The sequence below is a fragment of the Pseudonaja textilis genome, chromosome 8 (genome assembly GCF_049901715.1).
Source record: "Pseudonaja textilis isolate UNSWEBS1 chromosome 8, rPseTex1.2, whole genome shotgun sequence".
Classification (NCBI taxonomy): Eukaryota; Metazoa; Chordata; class Lepidosauria; order Squamata; family Elapidae; genus Pseudonaja; species Pseudonaja textilis.
Window position 1 is genome coordinate 29,780,136 of NC_141997.1, and position 18,229 is coordinate 29,798,364.

General features: G+C 44.2%; 1 protein-coding gene across 2 annotated transcripts in view; it reads right to left on the reverse strand.

The window, feature by feature from the left end:
- The window catches only part of TMTC4 (transmembrane O-mannosyltransferase targeting cadherins 4), an 88,989-nt gene that overhangs the window by 4,501 nt on the left and 66,259 nt on the right, over positions 1–18,229 (reverse strand). The window contains exon 1 of one of the 2 annotated variants that reach the window (XM_087937922.1): positions 15,269–15,434. The exons of the other annotated variant lie outside the window; for it this stretch is intronic. Within the exon in view, the coding sequence (XP_087794048.1) occupies positions 15,269–15,332 (64 nt within the window). The 5' untranslated portion in view covers positions 15,333–15,434. Of the gene's footprint in view, positions 1–15,268; positions 15,435–18,229 lie in introns of those variants that run through there. 2 annotated transcript variants of the gene reach the window in all.

Consider the following 18,229-nt stretch of genomic DNA (forward strand, 5'->3'; position numbering starts at 1 on the left):
CAAACTTAACAGAGAACAAAATACCACCAGCCAAACTTACCTCACTGCACATGTGTGCACCTCCCAGTTGATTTTCCATGTTTGAGGCCTTTTTTTCCTCCTAGAGGCTTGAGGGAAGCCTCTGCAGCCTCTGGAGGCAGAAAAACAGGCCTGTTTAGAGTCACTTCCTGTATTTCCAGAAATACCAGAAGTGACGAAATGGGCCCATTTTTGGCCTCCAAACGGCTGCAGAGGCTTCCCTTGAGCCTCTGGGAGGCCAAAAATCAACTGGGAGGTGCACACATGCCCTGTGCAGGTAAGGGGACAGAGGTGGGGGGATCGCCTGCACGTGCGCAAGGGGGCCTCGATGCATTGCCTTCTGGGTGCTGGCACGAGTGCGAGCACAATTTTCAGCACAGGAGCCCAAAAGGTTAGCCACCACTAACCTAGGTCTTCAGAATCATAACTTTTCTTTTAAATAATTAAACAGAACAAAGGAAACAAACAACAAGAAATTAAAAGGAAAAAAAGCAAAATAACAAAAAAAATCAGATATAAGGACTTTTCATACTTCTTAAAAAAAGTAAAATTCTACTTGAGTTATAATAAAGAATGAGTCGGTTTGGTCTAATAGGCACCAGGCCAGAAAACAGGAAACTCTGAGTTCAATTCCTACCTTAAGCATGAAAGCCAATTAGGTGACTTTGGGTCAGTGAGTCTCTCTCTCATCCCAATTCACACTAACTCCGAATAACAGAATTGGAAAGGACGTCAGAGGTCTTCTAGTCCAACCCTTGCTCAGGCAGAAGACCATTACGGACAAATGATTGCCCAATCTCTTCACTGGCCTGAAGTTAAGTAAAGCATCTATAAACTTATTACTAGTCAAGTAACTTCACAACAAGCACATGAACAGGAGGGTCCATTAAGCAGTGAATAAAAAAACAGAATTTACAAGCTTCCCAGTTGGCTTCTAACAACCAAAACAATAAAAGTTTACAGGGAATTACAGGAATGTGTATTTCTTGTGGGAAAAATGGGCAGAGGAAGGAATAGTTTGCATGTTTTCCATCTTATTTATAAAAATAATAAAGATAGGATTTTTTTTTAAAAAGTAAATTATCTGATTGTAATCCTCCAGACATAATTTATGTCTGTGAACAGTTGCTCAGAGGTTGAAAGTCATATCAGATCTTCAGCCCGCTGACCTTTAGGGCCATTTCTCTTTCAGTATTGAAGGATGAAGGGAAAGATAGACACATGGTTAGCTGTCTCTTCTCTACACCTGAAAATACATGGAATAACAGGGCTCCATATACTTTTCTCACGCATAAGGCTAAGGGGTATAACATCTGGTGGCCTCTTGAGGTGCATTTTCATCCTTAAGTGAAACAAGTTCTCAAATTTCTAGTACTTCTAAGCAGGGGTGGGATTCTGTTTGCACCTATTCGCTAGAACCAGTTAACATTCTAAGCAGGAAAACCGGTTGTTAGAAGAAATTACTGGCCTAATCCTGTAAGGAAGGCAGGAAGGAAACATTTTCCATAGAGCTGTCTCGAGTGTCCAGGTTGGGAGGAGCTCCAGTCTCGGCTCTTCCAGGCTGAGCTTGAAAATTGAGGAACGCCCCCTCACCGTCACATGGTCCTCGGGCACTCCCCAGTTTTTTGCTTCAGCCTCGTGGCTAACAGGCTGTTTTTCCCTTGCTCCAGTCGTTCAACATTCTAGGCCTCTTCTCTCATCGCTTTCACGTGGATCACCGGCAGGCAGCGCAGGAACTCAGGTTTGAACTCCCAGGAGTGTTTTTAATATCCGAGTCGTTTCTTTATGGGGGAGAAAAGCGAGGCGCTCGAGCGCTCCCCCCCAGCTTCGTTTGCCGCCTAATCGCTCCGCGCGAGGCCGCTTCGTTTCTGCCTGCTCTCTCGCCTTAGCCGCCGTTCCCCCCGCGAACGCCTTCTAGCCCAGGGTACGCTTCCCTGGTTCTCCAAAGTGGCTCTAATCTTCCCTGGGAGTTTACCGCCGCTGGGGCTGCCTCCTGCTACTTGCGGCCTCCATCTTGGGCCCCCTGTGGCATCCGCCATCTTGGGTGTGCCCTGGAACGGCCGCCATCTTGGGTGTGCCCTGAACGGCCGCCATCTTGGGTGTGTCCTGGAACGGCCGCCATCTTGGGTGTGCCCTGGAACGGCCGCCATCTTGGGTGTGCCCTGGAATGGACGCCATCTTGGGTGTGTCCTGGAACGGCCTCCATCTTGGGAGTGGCCGCATGGCCGTCCGCCATTACTAGAGGCCCTTTTACAGGCCGCAGCCTTAACTGACTATTAGGCAGCCTGGGATTCCCCTTGTCTCAGCCTGTCTTTTATTCTACCAACAGGCCTCCTGCAGAAATAGGGTCTGTTGGCCCTGCAGCCTTTTTCCCCAGCAGGCGAAGTAGCAGCTCTGCCCCCTCACCCCTTCCCCGGTCCGTCCGGCAGGGGTAGCTGCCTGGCGTTCACCTTTCTGGCTGATTGGTCTGGGCTAGGCCCTGGTTCGTACCAAACCTCTATTTTAAACAGAAAAATTTTTTTTACTAAAAGGGGCAAAGTGGAGCGTGCGTTGGGATTCCCGGCCTCCCGTGAGGCCGCATCCAGACCTGGTTTCAGCTTACATTATTCCCTTCTGCCTGCGGCCCCAGGGTCATTGGTTTTTTTTCAGAGGCCTACCAGTAGGCCGCATTGCTTCCCTGACTCCTGGGCAGATCCTGGGACTGCTCAAATACCTTGCAATTCTGCCTAAGTCTCCCCCAACTAAGGAGTTAGTTGCTTGCCATGTCCCTTCCCGGTTCGCCCGGCAGGGACAGCTTGGCGTTCATTCTGGCTGATTGGCCCCCGGGCTAGGCCCTACTTCCCAACACGTTACAGAACAATTCTGTGGCCTTGACAAAAAAGGGGGTGCAACACGAGCACTGGGAGTTCCAGCCTCTGCTTAGGCTGTACCCAGACCCGTTAACCGCCTCGCATTAACCAGAAAATTTTTTCCTTTTTCTCTCCTCTCCAGATGGCAGACGACAATACCTCTCGTGGCACTTCTCTGAAGGCCAAGGCCAAATCCCACCACCTGCGCAAACAGGCACAGGAACCATCCAAAGCTTCCCAAAGGGATGCCCTCAGGCGACACAGGGCCCTCGAAGGGAAATTGACAGACGCTCTCAGGAGTCAAGCTCTGTGTCCCGGGACCCTTCCGTTCCATCAACCTCCACCCATCCTCCTCTCCTCCCCTCCTGCTTCTGCTTCTCCCCACAGCCTGGACAGGCCCCTGAGGTCACCTTGCCCACCACTGCTGTAGAACTGCGCCCGGAGGAGTCTCTCCCCATGGCGGAAATACCCGAAAACCTAATGCAGGCTATGGAGCTGGCCATCCGGCAAAGGGTAGGCGCAACAGATGCAGCAGCTGGCCGGTCTGGCCTCCTCGGCTCCGCGCCCCGAGGCTCTAGGATCAGCGGCCTCGCATGGTCAGGCAACTCCCCAAGAGGACTTAACTCTTACCTTTGGAGTTGGAGGGAATGGAGGCCCAAGAACCCGGGACCCTTCCTCTTTGGGGACGAGCAGGACCTTGACATGAGGTCCCTCATAGGCAGTGAACTCTTTTCGGGAACAGGTCCCCTAGAAGGGGACATGTCGGAGGACGCAGGGCCTCCCTCCAGGTCAGCCAGCGTTTCTAGGCTCTTTAAACCGCACCTATTTAGGTCCCTCCTGTTCAAAGCCAGGACCACCTCGGGCCTGAACCCGCCTCCCCCACCCAACCCAGCGGCGGCAGGGGTTCCTCCCGACTCTCTCTTCTCTCAGCCCGTGGCGGAAACTGAGGTGATCCCTGTCCCGCCCATATTCTCAGACATGGTTTCTAGGCAGCTGGCCTCCTCGGGGCCCCTCCCCCAACGCCCAGGACAAGCGGTTTTTTAACCTGGAACCGCAGTTCTCCACCTTGCTCGACCCCCTCCCCGTGGACGAGCCCGTGGTGGGCCTGGTTTCCGCTCTACTCCCAGCGACTCACTCGATGCTCTCCAGCCCGAGACAAGCGAGCTGAACTGGCCCTGTGCCGCGCTCACCTCTCTGACGCTTGGGCAGTCAGGCTTCCACTGCCGCGTCGTTTTCACCAGGTCTTCCATCAAGTGGCTCCAGCAGCTCAAGCAGCATGTCCCCACAGCCAATCTCAGGGCGCACCAGGACATTGCCAAGATCCTGGCCGCGCCGAAGCTGCAGACGCCACCTTCCAGGCGGCAAAGTTCTCCACCAGGGCCATTTCGTCCCAGGTTACCGCCCGCCGTCTACTCTGGCTCGCCACTGGCAAGCGGACGTTAAAAACAAGACTAAGCTAGCAACAGCCCCATCTCTGGGGGAAGTTATTTGGACCGGTTCTCGACCCATTCCTGGCCGAGACCCGGAACAAGCATGAAGTACCTCCTTCCCTCTCTAGGAGGTCCCCTCTCCTCGCCAGGGTTCTTCTCACTCCTCCTCCTTTGCCAGATACTACCGATCCTCTCCCTATAGATCTCCCTACCGAGCGGAGCCGGATGGGTCCGGAGGTACTTCTTCCAGGAAGCCCTCCCGGGATCCGGGAGAGGTTCGTTCCGCTGATTCTCGATAATGCAGTCGCCCTCAGGCGCTTGTCCTTTAAAAAAAAAAAAAAAAAAGAGGAAGGAGTGCGAGAAGGCCTTCTCTACTCCGACCTTTAACCCCTGCTTGCAACAGGCTCCTACCCCAGGAGCACTCTTGTCCTCCTCACCCTGCCCTGGGCAACTGGTCGGCAACACATCTACCCCCATTCAATGCTAGCCGGGGTCCCTTCTTGCGCTCCCGGGCCCTCACACAGATCTCTGCGCCTCCTCCTTCTCTCTGTCCCAGAGTTCTCCCAGGGGAATTCCCAACACGGGTCGATCTTCCCAGTTTCTTGAATCCCGATCCCAGTGCACACCTGTTGGCCTCTTTGGCGGGACTGCCTCCCGGATAGCTCCGCCTCCTCTTTAGGCCCCTTGTTGAGACATTCCAACATCCAGGGTTTTCTCCTGTTGGGCATGCCTTCCAGCGGGTCATCAGGGTTCCAGGAGAGATTCTATTCCAGACGGGGCCCCACCCGCAGGACTAGCCAAGCTTTGGTATGTCCCAACCTGGACACTCGAGACAGCTCTATGGAAAAGGGCGTTGGTTCTTACCTGATACGCTTCTTTTCGTAGAGCTGTTGAGAGTGTCCAGCCCACCCGTAGGCCGTCTGGTGGGAAACCTGGCTGTTCGACCGAGCAATCTAATATATTTTTTCCTGAGTGTGATGAGAACAGGACTTTCCTTCTCGTCTGTGCAAAAACCTGGGGAGTGCCCGAGGACCATGTGACGGTGAGGGGGCGTTCCTCAATTTTCAAGCTCAGCCTGGAAGAGCCGAGACTGGAGCTCCTCCCAACCTGGACACTCTCAACAGCTCTACGAAAAGAAGCGTATCAGGTAAGAACCAACGCCCCTTCTGGTGTTGCTTACAGAAACTGCCTCTCCATTAACCCTTATTACACTCTTGGCAGGACTAGACTTCCTGTCTCAGGAACGTCTCTGGAGTTTTTTTTTTCCTCCTTTGCTGGTACTTTGCTTGTGTGGAGTGACCATTTAAAGTTACAATGGCTCTGAAAAAAAGTGACTTATGACCGTTTTACACACTTATGACTGATGCAGCATCTTCACAGTCGAGAGGCCAGGCGAGGAGATGTGTGCCTCGATGTGGGTGATATTGAGTTGGCCATGCCCAGCCAATAACATGACCACCAAGCCACGTCCACCCAGTCACATGAGCAACAAGCCACGCCCACCACCTAAGCCACACCCACAGAACAGGTTGTTAAAAATTTTGAATCCCACCCCTGCTTCTAAGCATGGAGAGCACTATCAAGTCAGTGGTGGAATTCAAATTCTTTTTACTACCGGTTCTGTGGGTGTGGCTTGTGGTCATGTGACTGGGTGGGCATGGCTTGGTGGACATGTGCTTTTAAGGGGCTGCCATAAAGAAAGGGGGACAATGTATTTTCCAAAGAAGCAGAATGCAAACAAGAAGCAATGGATGGAAACTGAACAGAGAGAAGCAACCTAAAACTAAGGAGAAACTTCCTGACAGTGAGAACAATTAACCAGTGGAACTGCCTGCCTCTAGAAGTTCTGGGTACTCAATCACTGGAAGTTTTCAAGAAAAGACTGGACAGCCATTTCTCTGAAACGGTATAGGGTTCACCCCAAGGTCCCTTCTAAGTATTATTCTGACACCTTTCCCAGGATTTTTACTCAGAGTTTGGCATCCTCAGTTTTCTTGCCTGACCTGGGGGTTGGACTAGAAGACCTCCAAGGTCCCTTTCAGCTCTTGTTAAACACATGTATATTTTATGCTCTGGACTATTGACATTGAATGCATATAAACCCTGAAAAATATGTGGTAGCCCTGGGCAAAAGAAAGGCAGAAAAACCACTCTAGGTGTAGGGACAGTGTAAAAAATTCCTCTTTCTTTCTTTCTTTCTTTCTTTCTTTCTTTCTTTCTTTCTTTCTTTCTTTCTTTCTTTCTTTCTTTCTTTTCTTTCTTCTCTCTCTCTCTCTCTCTCCCTCTCTCTCTCTCTCTCTCTCTCTCTCACACACACACACACAGAGCACTTTACAGAGAAGCATTTTGGATGCAGCTCCTTTAAATTTCTCCAAGGCTTGAGTAGATTCCCCCACCCCCTCTGTCAGATCGCACTCCTTCTCACTCCAGCACTTTAACTCACACGGGAAAGCTGTATTTGCAGCATCCATGGGGAATCCTTGGAGAAGTTTTTAAAAGACCTGCTTCCAAAATGCATTTCTTTTACGTTGCAAAAGTGCTCCAAGGCTAGATTCATCCCCACTCCCTCTGTCAGACCACACTCTTTCTCACTCCAGGCACTTTACTCACACGGGGAAAGTGATACTTGCAGCATCCATGCCTTTCTTCCGTTTCCCTGGGGAGAAAGAGGACATGGGGAACAGAAAGCTAGGAGAGCGATAGCAAGTGAGCAACTGGGCGACCAGGTTTGGGGCCTGGCCAGCCAGGGGTTGCCACCGGTTCGGCAACCCATGCCAAATAACCGCTACCGGTTCGCCTGAATAGGTGTGAATCGGTCGAATAGCACCTCTCTATCAAGTTGCCAAGAGTCAGACACAATTGAATGGTCAAACAACAACATTTCTAATAAATGGGTACAAAATGTATTTTGAGTCATGCTGAATCAAGTTCAGCCACTGAGATTTATTTGTCAGTGAATTTAATAAGCCATACTGTTTTTAACAGAGAACAAAATGCCACTAACAGAAATAAGCGTTGAGTTTCACCTTCTCTGTGTGTATGTTATATCCCATGTTTAAAGTAGCTTTTCTAGCACAAAGGGAAAAAAGCCCTTGTATTTAAGTCACAAGATCCAGTAACACCCCCTTTTCTCCCCAGTGGTTTTGTTTAATGACAGTTCAATATACCTGATACTTTCAGGATTTTCCTCTGACAAAAACTGCTCAGGAAAGACCATATCTGTTTTTCTAGCCCAACAATGTAATCTCTAATTATCAGGTACAGAATAGCCTTTCTCAGGCTGGTGTCCTCTACTATAACCCACTCCATCACTCCAGATGGAGGTGATAACTGTAATGACTATATTCAACCATCTGGAAAAGATAATGGAGATACTTTGAAATAAGAGTGCCCAACCTTGGCAACTTTAAGGCTTGTGGATCTCAGCTTCCAGAATTCCCCAACCAGCCTGGTTGTCTGTCTGGCTGGGAATTCTGGAAGTTGAAGTCCACAGGACTTAAAAGTTGCCAAGGTTGGACGCCCCTGCTTTAAAGGGCGGATAGTGCATCTGAACCTGAGCTTAATTATACATGAACTTAATCTTCTTCCAAATCCTTTCTCTTTCCTCCCATTCATTTGTTAGAACATGTGTTGTGCATTGTAATTGTCTGTACTAACATGGGCCTTCTAACAGTCCAAAATGCTTGTAAGTGGAAAATGAAACCAATGAACCAAGCAAAATGAACAGCCAAACCCACAAAAATATTTGTAGAAAAAAAATCCAGCCAGTCTCCGGAGCTACATCTCTCCTCCCAGTGAAAAACTTAGTTTGCACATGTGGGCGTGTATGTGTCAGTTCATGGCGTGAGAAAAGTTATGCCTCTCTTGGGAAGTTGTGTGTATACATACGCCAGTTTATGGCCATGTACCTGTGAGAGTTTATTTTTTGTATCTGTCCATGCTGATAGACATGGAGTTTGCCTTAGTTGATGTACTGGTACTCTTAGGCTAAAAAACTTTTTGGGCCCTGTTTAATGAATTCTTATGCTTTCAAGCTATAATTCCCAGAATTCTTTAGAAAAACATCTAAAAATTCACGCTATTTAAGGCTTCAGAATATACTGGTTATTAATGTAGGCCAGGGGTGGGCTTCAAAAATTTTAGCAAAGGGTTCTCTACCCGGTTGCTGGGTGGGAGTGGCCATGGTGGGCGTGGCCTAGTCAGCCTCCTGCACCATGGTGGGGGAGGTTTTGCTTTCCCAGGCTCCAGAGGCTTCCCTTGAGCCTCCAAGAGGGTGAAAACAGTCTCCCTGGGTTCCGGAGGCCCTCTGGAAGCCAGAAACAGGCCCATTTCCAGTCTTCCTGAACTTCTCGGAGGCCCATTTTTCAGCCACCCTGAATGCCCTGCACTTACCTGCATCCAAAATGAGCTGCCTGGGGACTCCTGAGAGAGGCGGGATGGGGTAGGTGGGGCCAGCCAGGAGTGGGATTTGGGGGTTCTCTGAACTGCACAGAATCTTCGCTAGGGGTTCTCCCGAACTCCTGGAAACCCCCAGCAGCCCAACCCTGATGTATGCCCAACTTGACAATGACAAAGCCAGAGTAGCAAACAGCACAGAACACCATACTACAGCAACTGCCTTTGATCAGGGTCTTCTCAACCTAAACACAAACTTTGTATTCATTCTGGTTTTCCCCCTCTCACATTTCATCTCACAACAGAATCTGAAAGTTTCTAGCAGAGTACGGAAGTGTCAACTTGTTCCCTAGTTCAACTTCTACCTTAGCCATGAAGTCACTAAAGCTGGATAGAATCAAGTTCATGTGAAGTACTAGTACCACTTTATAAAGCTTCAGTAAGACCTCACTTCGAATACAACATCCAATTTTGGTCACAATATTATAAAAAAGATTTTTGAGACTGTGGAAAGAGTGCAGAAAAGAGCAACAAAGATGATTTAGAGGGCTGGAGGCTAAAATGTTATGAGGGACAGTTGTAGAAATTGAGTATGTCTAGTCTAGTGAAAAGAAGGACTAGGGCGACATGATAGGAGGGCTCCAATATTTGAGGTGCTGCAACAAAGAAAATGGGTCAACCTGTTTTCCAAAGCATCAGAAGAAACAATGGATGGAAACTAATCAAGGAGACAAGCAACCTAGAACCAAGGAGAAATTTTCTAACAGTGAGAACAATTAACCAGAGGAACAGCTTGCCTTCAGAAGTTGTGGGTTCTCCATCACTGGAGGCTTTTAAGAAAAGACTGGACAGCCACTTGTTTGGGTTGGCATATAGGGTCTTCTGCTTGAGAGGGGGTTGGACGAAGACCTTCAAGGTCCCTTCCAACTCTTCGTATTCTTACTAATTGAAAGCTAAGGCAGTATCCACAAAGATAAGAATTTAATGATGATTGGTCTGGCCCCTCTTTGGAACAAAAATGTCATTATTTTCCAGATTGTGGTATGAGTAAGAAATGCAGACCCCTCAGGAAGAAGGATTGAAAAAGATTCAGAGTCAAACGTGCAGTTTATTCCCACTGGGGACTTGTGCTCACTTTGAATTCTAAATGGAGAATTGTAAAACAAATCGTTCACAATCAAGAGGTCAGTTGCCAGAGTTAGTAACAGGTATATACAAAAAGGAAATGAAAATGTACATTAAAATCTTCATATCCATCTGCAAAACATATACTTTATTTACATTATGCAATATCTTCATTGGGAACATAGATCTATGTTTGAACAAAAGAGAATTTTTTCTTCATTAAAAAGCAGAAGAAAGCTCTTTCATCTTCATGTATCACAGAGAAATGAAGTGCTGGTTATTCTGTTACAGAATTGATTCCATAGGCAAAAGTAGTCTCCAAGCCCAAGGCTTTGCTTAGAATATGGGGATATAGTTTCCCTTTTAGATTCTGGTTATTGGCAGTCTACTCTATTTCATAGAGGTAAATAGCTAGTCAGGAAATTAAAGCTTAAAATAAGACCAATGTTTGCAGCAGAAACCCTTCAGCTACCTGCTCAGCCTTCTCACTCTGAATTCTGAGAACAAGCATACAAGATAAATAACCCTGGATTGTACATGTAACCACAATGTTCAGCACCTTCTACCCTTCCATTCTTGAAATGTTCATATTGTTCCAATGCTCAGTGTCCTGGGATAGCAGAAGCAGAAGGCCACAAAGTGTGTGACAGCAGCAAGAGCAAGGTATCTGTCACACTATCCCTTTTCTCTTAACCACTGGCATACTTTGTGAAACACTTTGTGCCAGTGGTTAAGAGAAAAGGAAGGAAGGTGTGAGAGAAACTTATTCTTGGTGTTGCTTCATTGATGCATCAAAAGATATATGAAGCGACCAGGAAATATCTAAGATGTAAGAGGCCAGTAGGCTCAGTATGGGTATGACCTCAGGTTGCTCATGGGTTCTGATGAGTGCCTGGCAGCGTTTTTGGAAATGGTTTGCCCAGAGCTGAGAGAATGGGATGGCCCAAGATCACCCAGCTGGCTTTGTGGCTAAAGCAGCTCCTGGTTTCTAGTCTGGTGCCTTAACCAAGCTAGCTCTCAGAGAAGAGTTTAGGACTGCTGTTTTGTTCGCGCGTGTGTGTGCTGTTTTTCTTGATAGAGTATGAGTGGGTATCATTTAACCCTACTTTAAATCAGTTAAATTATGATTTAAATAATTGGAATTTCATTGTCAAATACTGGTCAAGCACTGATTTAAGTGACTTCACAGAATATTGGTCTCTCTCACAGATGTGATGTCACACCAGAATTCTGATTTGGGTTTTATGCTACAGACACTGATTTTATTGCCCTCCACAAATCAAAATCAAAATATTAAACTAAATATTTGTTTCCAAAGTGAAACACCAGAATGAGTAATAAAGTGCTGAAACACATTTAGCTTAGATATTTAGGTGGTGTTTAATGGGGAATTGCGTGCAAGTAACACCCTGTAGCCTAAAATGTGCATGGTTGCTTCTGGTCCCCTCTGGTGGTTTAGCTTTGGCTTGGATGCAGAAAGAAGGACAATCTTCTCTTTCCCCTTCCATGGAAAACCAACCAGCTTGTGTTTTTTCCCACTGCTTCTGGGGTAGGGTGGGGGAGAAGAAGTGTGACCTCTGGAACTTTTTCTGTCTTCTTTCTTTCGCATGGAACAGAGCGAGGGATCCTGCTAGTTCCCATCCCAAGCAACCTTCCGCATCCTGTTCCTTGGATTAATCTGCAGGAACTGTTTAAGAGATTTCTCCCCCAGTCACTGCTGTACCCTGCAATCAGGATTCCAGCTATTAGGGGAGGGAAAATCCAGGTTGCAAAATTGCTTGCAATTGTATCCTTTTGTGCAAAAGGATACCATGTTGTTGTTGTTCACCAGATGTATGTACACAAATGTGGATGCTAACTTTTCTGTTGCTCCAGGACTTGTAGTTCTCTCTCTCTCTCTCTCTCTCTCTCTCTGTGTGTGTGTGCGTGCGTGTGCGCGCGCTTTATTGCTTTAACTATTTTATAGTTTTAGAACCACCTAAGTTACTTGGCTGAGAAGGACAGTTATAGAAATTGAGTAAAATTAAATAAACCACTTCACCTCCATTGAAAGGCTAATTAGCCATCTTGTGGCAAGAGGAAATAACAATAGCTAGTGCTTAATTTTATACAATGACAGTAAAAAATAAACAACGGGGCAGTATAAATAAAATATATAACAGCAGAAATAGAGGTACTTTAATTTGTATTCCAAAGGAAAAAGTGGGCAACTACAGTATTTAACTAATTCTGACTAGTCAGAAATTAGGTCTCACTATATTCTTCAGGACAAAACAACTTATTGAAAAGATTGTCATGAAATATTCATACTGCAGCCATGAAAGTTTAATATCCTAGGAAAATGAGTGAAAGCTGTATGTCATTTTTAAAGCAATTTCTTTTAACTATAACTGACAGCCTATCTGATTTCTGGTAAGGCTTATTTGGTAAGGAAAAGTGAGTGTTTAAAAAAAATGAACCATATGGAGTATGTTGTGGTGGAGGGAAGAACAAATTAAAATAATTTACCCTAACCAGGATCATTCCTTCAGACCTGGTAGGATACTTTTTTTCAAGCCTACAATTCAGTAATTCCTTGTAAGAGTATTAGAAGCATATTAATAGCACTGTAACTGGTCCTGGTATCAGCAAGCAGAGCATGTGTTTGCTCCTTAATTTTTTTCCTTTTATTAAAACTTATATTAAAAAATTCAGCTAATTTATTTATACTAGTTCCCCACTAATCGTGTATTTATAGCATCCCTGAACCACCACTAAAGCGATGGAGTTGTTTTGGTGCCAAAGCTAGACTCCAAGAGATGCTCTAAGGCACTTAAAGGGGAAATGAGCTCTCACTGAATCCTGCCAGAGACACTGAAGGACAAGCTGTCCCCTCATTGTCTGGCTTCTCCTGGATTTTGTTTCTGGTTATGCAAGAATGTAATGCAGTCTAGGAAATGCCCGTGTTTAGCAAAATAGCTGTTACTATGATGGAGGGAGCAGCAGATGAATCGCTGCAGTGTCCCATTTTCCACATTTGTCTGCCACTATTTGGGAAGCAAGCAGAGTGAATTAACTTAAATCCAAAGGACTTAAAATATTGATATAAGTCTACATTTATTCATCCCCAGAAGAAACCTCAGATTTAAACTTGACTGATCTGTCAATCAGGCTGGTGTACTGTGTATATTTATTTAATAATGGTGCAAGCATAAAATGATATTTTACAATATAGTACAAGACTTTCTAGCAAGAATATTAGCACAATATTTTGGATTGTAGTTTTTAAACATTTTCTTATATCAAACTGTTGAAGGGAGCAGTATATTAGCAAAAAGTAATGCTCAGATTCTTTGTTCTCTGCCTCTATTTCCTCACTCGACCAAACCTCACACACCACACCAAGGTTTTGTTGTCTAGGTAAATCCAGCAAAAGTAAAACAAAACAAAACCTTCAATAACCAAGAGCTGGGAATTTGATATGATAAAAGCCATTTTTGTAAGATAAAAGCTGAAATGGACATACTTTACATGTGATTTTCTGTGATTCAGTTTTATAAGATTTTGATATTCTAAAAGTTTAGAAAAACGTATTACTGGTAGTCCTTGACTTATGACCACAATTGAGCCCAACATTTCTGTTGTTAAGTGAAATATTTAAGTGAATTTTCCTCCCATTTTACGAATTTTGCCACAATTTTAAGTAACTCATTGCAATTAAGGTAGTAACATGCCTGTTAGGTGAATATGATTTCTTCATTGATTTTGCTTGTAAAAAGATTGCAAAAGGTGATCACATGACCTTAGGACATGGCAACCGTCATAAATATGAATCAGTTGCCAACCATCCAAATGTTGATCATGTGACTTGGGAATGCTGCGATGGCCGTGTGAAAACCGTCATAAGCCACTTTTTTCAGTGCTGTTGTAACTTGGAACAGTCATATAATGAACTGTCATAAGTTGAGGACTACCTGCATTTATTGTCATTAAAAGCCTCTGACTGAAATTATTAAAATTTTAATTTAATAATTTACTTTTCTGCCATTTAGAGAAGAGGGAGCACCCCTGGCAGGGTGACAAAATTATCTGTCTCCTCACTTTTCCCTTTCTTGAGTAAAGTGTAACTGCAACCTGGTTTAGGGGAAGAGAAACAAGCCAATTTCTAAAGCTGAAAACATCAACCCCCAACATCAAAAGCACGATAGGTCAGAATATTCCAGGGATTGGCTGGTCGCTTAAATGGCAGTCTTGGAATGAGTGCTTTACAGCTCATAAAACATATATGCCTGCCATCTCACCCCACCTACCCCTGCATTTCTGGGACTTGGCAAGAGGCTCGCCTTTATGACCAGTTGTACTGGTCATGTGATTGTGATTTGTGTGTTTTTTTTTAAAAAAGGAATATCCGTATATGTGCCCTGTGGTTGCAGCCTGACAAAGCAGAAATACCAGTATCTCTCTCCTATTTTTTTTCTTACATCAAGTAATCAAAGGGGAAATATTGAAATATTAAATTATTAAAATAGTTTCCAAATGAGATACAACATCCAGATCTGTTGGGCAGAAGATGAAGTACGGATGGCTCTATAAAGATCCTAACGCACCCATTTTTACTTTATTGCAACACAGCGTCCTATTTTTCTTATCTTTTTGCTTCAATAACTTCACTTTCTCTGGAAGAAAAAAAAAAGTGCTCACTGTTGGCTCAGTGACCAGATATAGTTACATATTAATTCTTTAGAAGTTCCTGAAAACTGTAGGAAGCAGGTGAAAAAACAAAATGCCTTGAACTTTAAACCTGAGCGCAGTCTGTTTGAATAAAGCGAGTTTTAAGGTCACTCTTCACTCAGTGCTAACTTTCAAGAAGGACCCACATGCCAGAGGAGACTCCTGGGACTGCATCCTGTTGGTTCTTTGATGCTTTCATTTTTGTAACTTGCTATTTTCTTTAGAGGCAGACCACGGGCTTCCTGCTTGGGCCAGCCGCTGTCCAACCTTACCAAATATCTCAGAAGCGTTTATGGCAAAACACCTTTCTTACATTAGCCAGGGAGGCACCAGTGGAAACCACAGCTCCTTTGAAATCAAAAGGTTAGAGCCTTCTCTCAGCAGTTGTCCGCTCTGAAACTATGAAATCCTGGTTTGTGAAAACAAACAGCATTACAACCACTGAACAATACCTGTGAGAATGCTTTGTATTTTACTTCACAGACAGATTAAGTATTCGGTGATTTGAATTTCATTTGAAACAGGACCACTGTTTACTTGCAGCTGTCTTTTAAAGGTCAAGAAGTCCCCAAAGAAATGAAGGAAGGTATGAAATCATTTTTAAACATACATATCTGAAAGGTACATAAGATTCTAGACTCAAACTGCATCCTCTTCCTCTCTAAATTCCCAAATGACTGGTGATCTGTAGCATTCCCACGACACGTTTATAGTCTTCCCTGAACCAAAATACTCCAATACCTTTTTTTAAGAACGGGTGCAAACTCCTGTTTGAAGCATGAGTCAGGCGTAGCACTGTACACATGGCATTCCTTCCACAATGAAGTTGCAAGCAGAATGTTCCACTTCAGCACTGGGCTAACATGCAGGCAAAGAATGCTTCACAACATTTCACACATAGGTGTGAAGATTAATTGGAAATTCTAAGCGGGATTGACTGCTTCGTTGTAAAAAATGACTGTGATAAACATAAAATTTATTTATTATTAAATTTATCCAAATTGACGCTAGGCAGCAATCATTAATATACTTCTATTGAGACTAGTCCAGAGACTCCAGACTACCTTTTGCCTGCTAATAGATAACTATATGAAGTAATATAACAGGTAATTATTAAACAAATAACAGGAACGTTTAAACATTAAAAAAGATAAGATTACCAATGGTTCATGGTAGTTAGTACACGTGTGCATTCTTTTATAGGTGACGTTGGAAATTAATAATCTCTGAATTATACTCAAAACCCAAACAAGTGCAGCTCATAGAGCGGTAGTGTCACATATGCATACAGGCAGTCCTCAATTTATGACTATAATTGAGCCCAGAATTATGGTCATAAGTTGTGCCAGTCCTTAAGGGACTGAACTGATTTTATGACATTTGTTTGCAGTGGTTGTTAAGTAAACTCATTATCTGCAATTGGCATTTTTTGCTCCGAACTGAAAATAAGTGCCAGTTTCCAGCAAACAAACAAACAAAAAAATCATGGTCACCTGACTGCGGGTGTCAGAATTTTGAATCTGAGTCTTAAGTACTTTTTTTGTGCTCATCATAGCTTCACATGGTTGATCAGAAACTGGTCATAATGTGAGGACTATCTGCATTGCAGCATGCTTATTACTGCCTATGCTTACAAACTAGCTGACGCTTCTGAGTGATCTTCAAGGGCAGCTCCACTGCCTAGGACATTAGTGACCATCTGCAAGGCCTTCTGATTCAGGAACGGGTACAACTGGCACACAAGATGAATCACTGCAAATGCCCTTTCTCCATTGGCCACAGCTGACACCTGCTTTTCATGCAGAAAGCACGAGTCTAAAATTATTCCCCAATTGTGCACCAGTCTTGAATAGGAAAGTGCAGCTGAATCCAAAGCTAAAGATGGAGACTCCCCAGTTGGGATTGAGCCTATGTCTGTTCCTCCCCATCCAAATCCGCACAGCCTCCAGGAACTGGGGCAGGACATCAATAACATCGCTGACATGGTCTAAGGCCAAGTTATATAATTGGACATTATCTCGATACTCAACCCAACTAATGATCTCACCCAGCAGTTTCATGGTGGTGTGGAACAGCAGGGGGAGTGCCAAGCCCTGCAGCAGGGCTGTAGTCACAATCTCTCTCCTCTTGTCAGAATCAACTGAAACCAGCCACAGAGAAAATAGGCAGCCATCATAGTATGGTGTTACCAATCCCCAAAGCCTGTCTAAAAGACTAATGGTCACTGAGAGATCAAAGAGCACAATGGACACATCCACCTCAGCTCCACAAAAGAGTGATCTATGCAGTCTCTGCAATGAACATGCCTAACTAAAACCATGGTTTTGTCACAAGTCATCAGAAAGCACAATCGGTCCAGTGTCTGTACTAAACGCTGACATGAAACAAGTCCAAATAATCTGCTTCTTTCAAGTTCTCCAGAGCTGAAATCTGACCTCCGCCATAAAAGGAAATGCTGAATGATAGTTGTCCAGGACTGTTGGCTTTAGTGTCTCCTTAAGGAGTGTGTGTACCAACAAGCTCCTTCAAGGCTTAAGGGACTATATCTTCCTTCCTTAAAGAATTTAAATGGTGTTCCCCTTAAGACATTGTATGAACCTAATTACAGATCATCTTCTGGGTGGCTTTCAACACTCAGAAGGGACCTGGATCTAATGAACAGGTAGCTGAGCTAACAGACTGGAGAACTCTCTGCTTCTTCAGGAAACACAGGACTAAACTCACTCCAGATAACTAACTACATAAGGTCTTGCCCATCGGAGTCCAACTCTGAGCGAATGTACACAACTCTTATCTGCCAAAGATGAGATTATTCCTCACAGTGGCCCTGCAACTCATCCTTTCCCAGTAGGACCAGATTTCCTGAAACCAGGGGCTGGATGATGGCAACTGCATATGCAATAGAGGCTGAGAAATAAGGGCTGAGAAATCACTCCATTGTTAGCAAAATGTAACCCCAAATATGGGTTCTTACTCACGCTCAATCCAATTTACTCTTCATCTCTACAGCATTTCAAGACTCTTCTACTTTTTTTGTAGCAATTGTCATCATGATTGATAGAATTCTTATAAATCTTTGTTATGCAGTCTATTATAAATATTTTAAACTGGAGGGAATATAGGCTACAATTCCTAAAAAGATAAGTTTTGAATTTGACTTGAAAACTTTATTTTTTAACATTTAGTGATTTAAAATAGAACTCTGTTTTCAGTTAAGGCAAAAAATTAATTATTCAGAACTAACATTTTCAAAAACAAGATTTTTTTTTTTAAAAATGTTCTATTTATTTTGAAAATGACACTTCTCTGCAGCTAAATATAACATTACGATTCAGTAATCCCTTTTCCGTGTTTTATTTTGATCCTCCTTGGTATTAATATCACAAAATAACTGACTGCATTTGTAAAGTTTTCAGAATTTTTTATATATTTATACTATTAGAGGGCAAAGTGTACAAAAATGTATCTCTCCAAGTCATTCTGATTCCTTTATATGACTTACTAGTTCAAACTAAAGTGATCTGTCTCAGCATTTTTTCATGAATATATATGGCATTTTGAGCCCTGTAATCCCCCATAGATAAATAATGTATAGATACTATGTGATAGCCAACAATTTTCTCTGATTTGCTCAAAACAGGCTAAAAGAAGACATGACTATTACAATTCTAAACATGCATTCAGTGGTTCATAGTCCTAGGC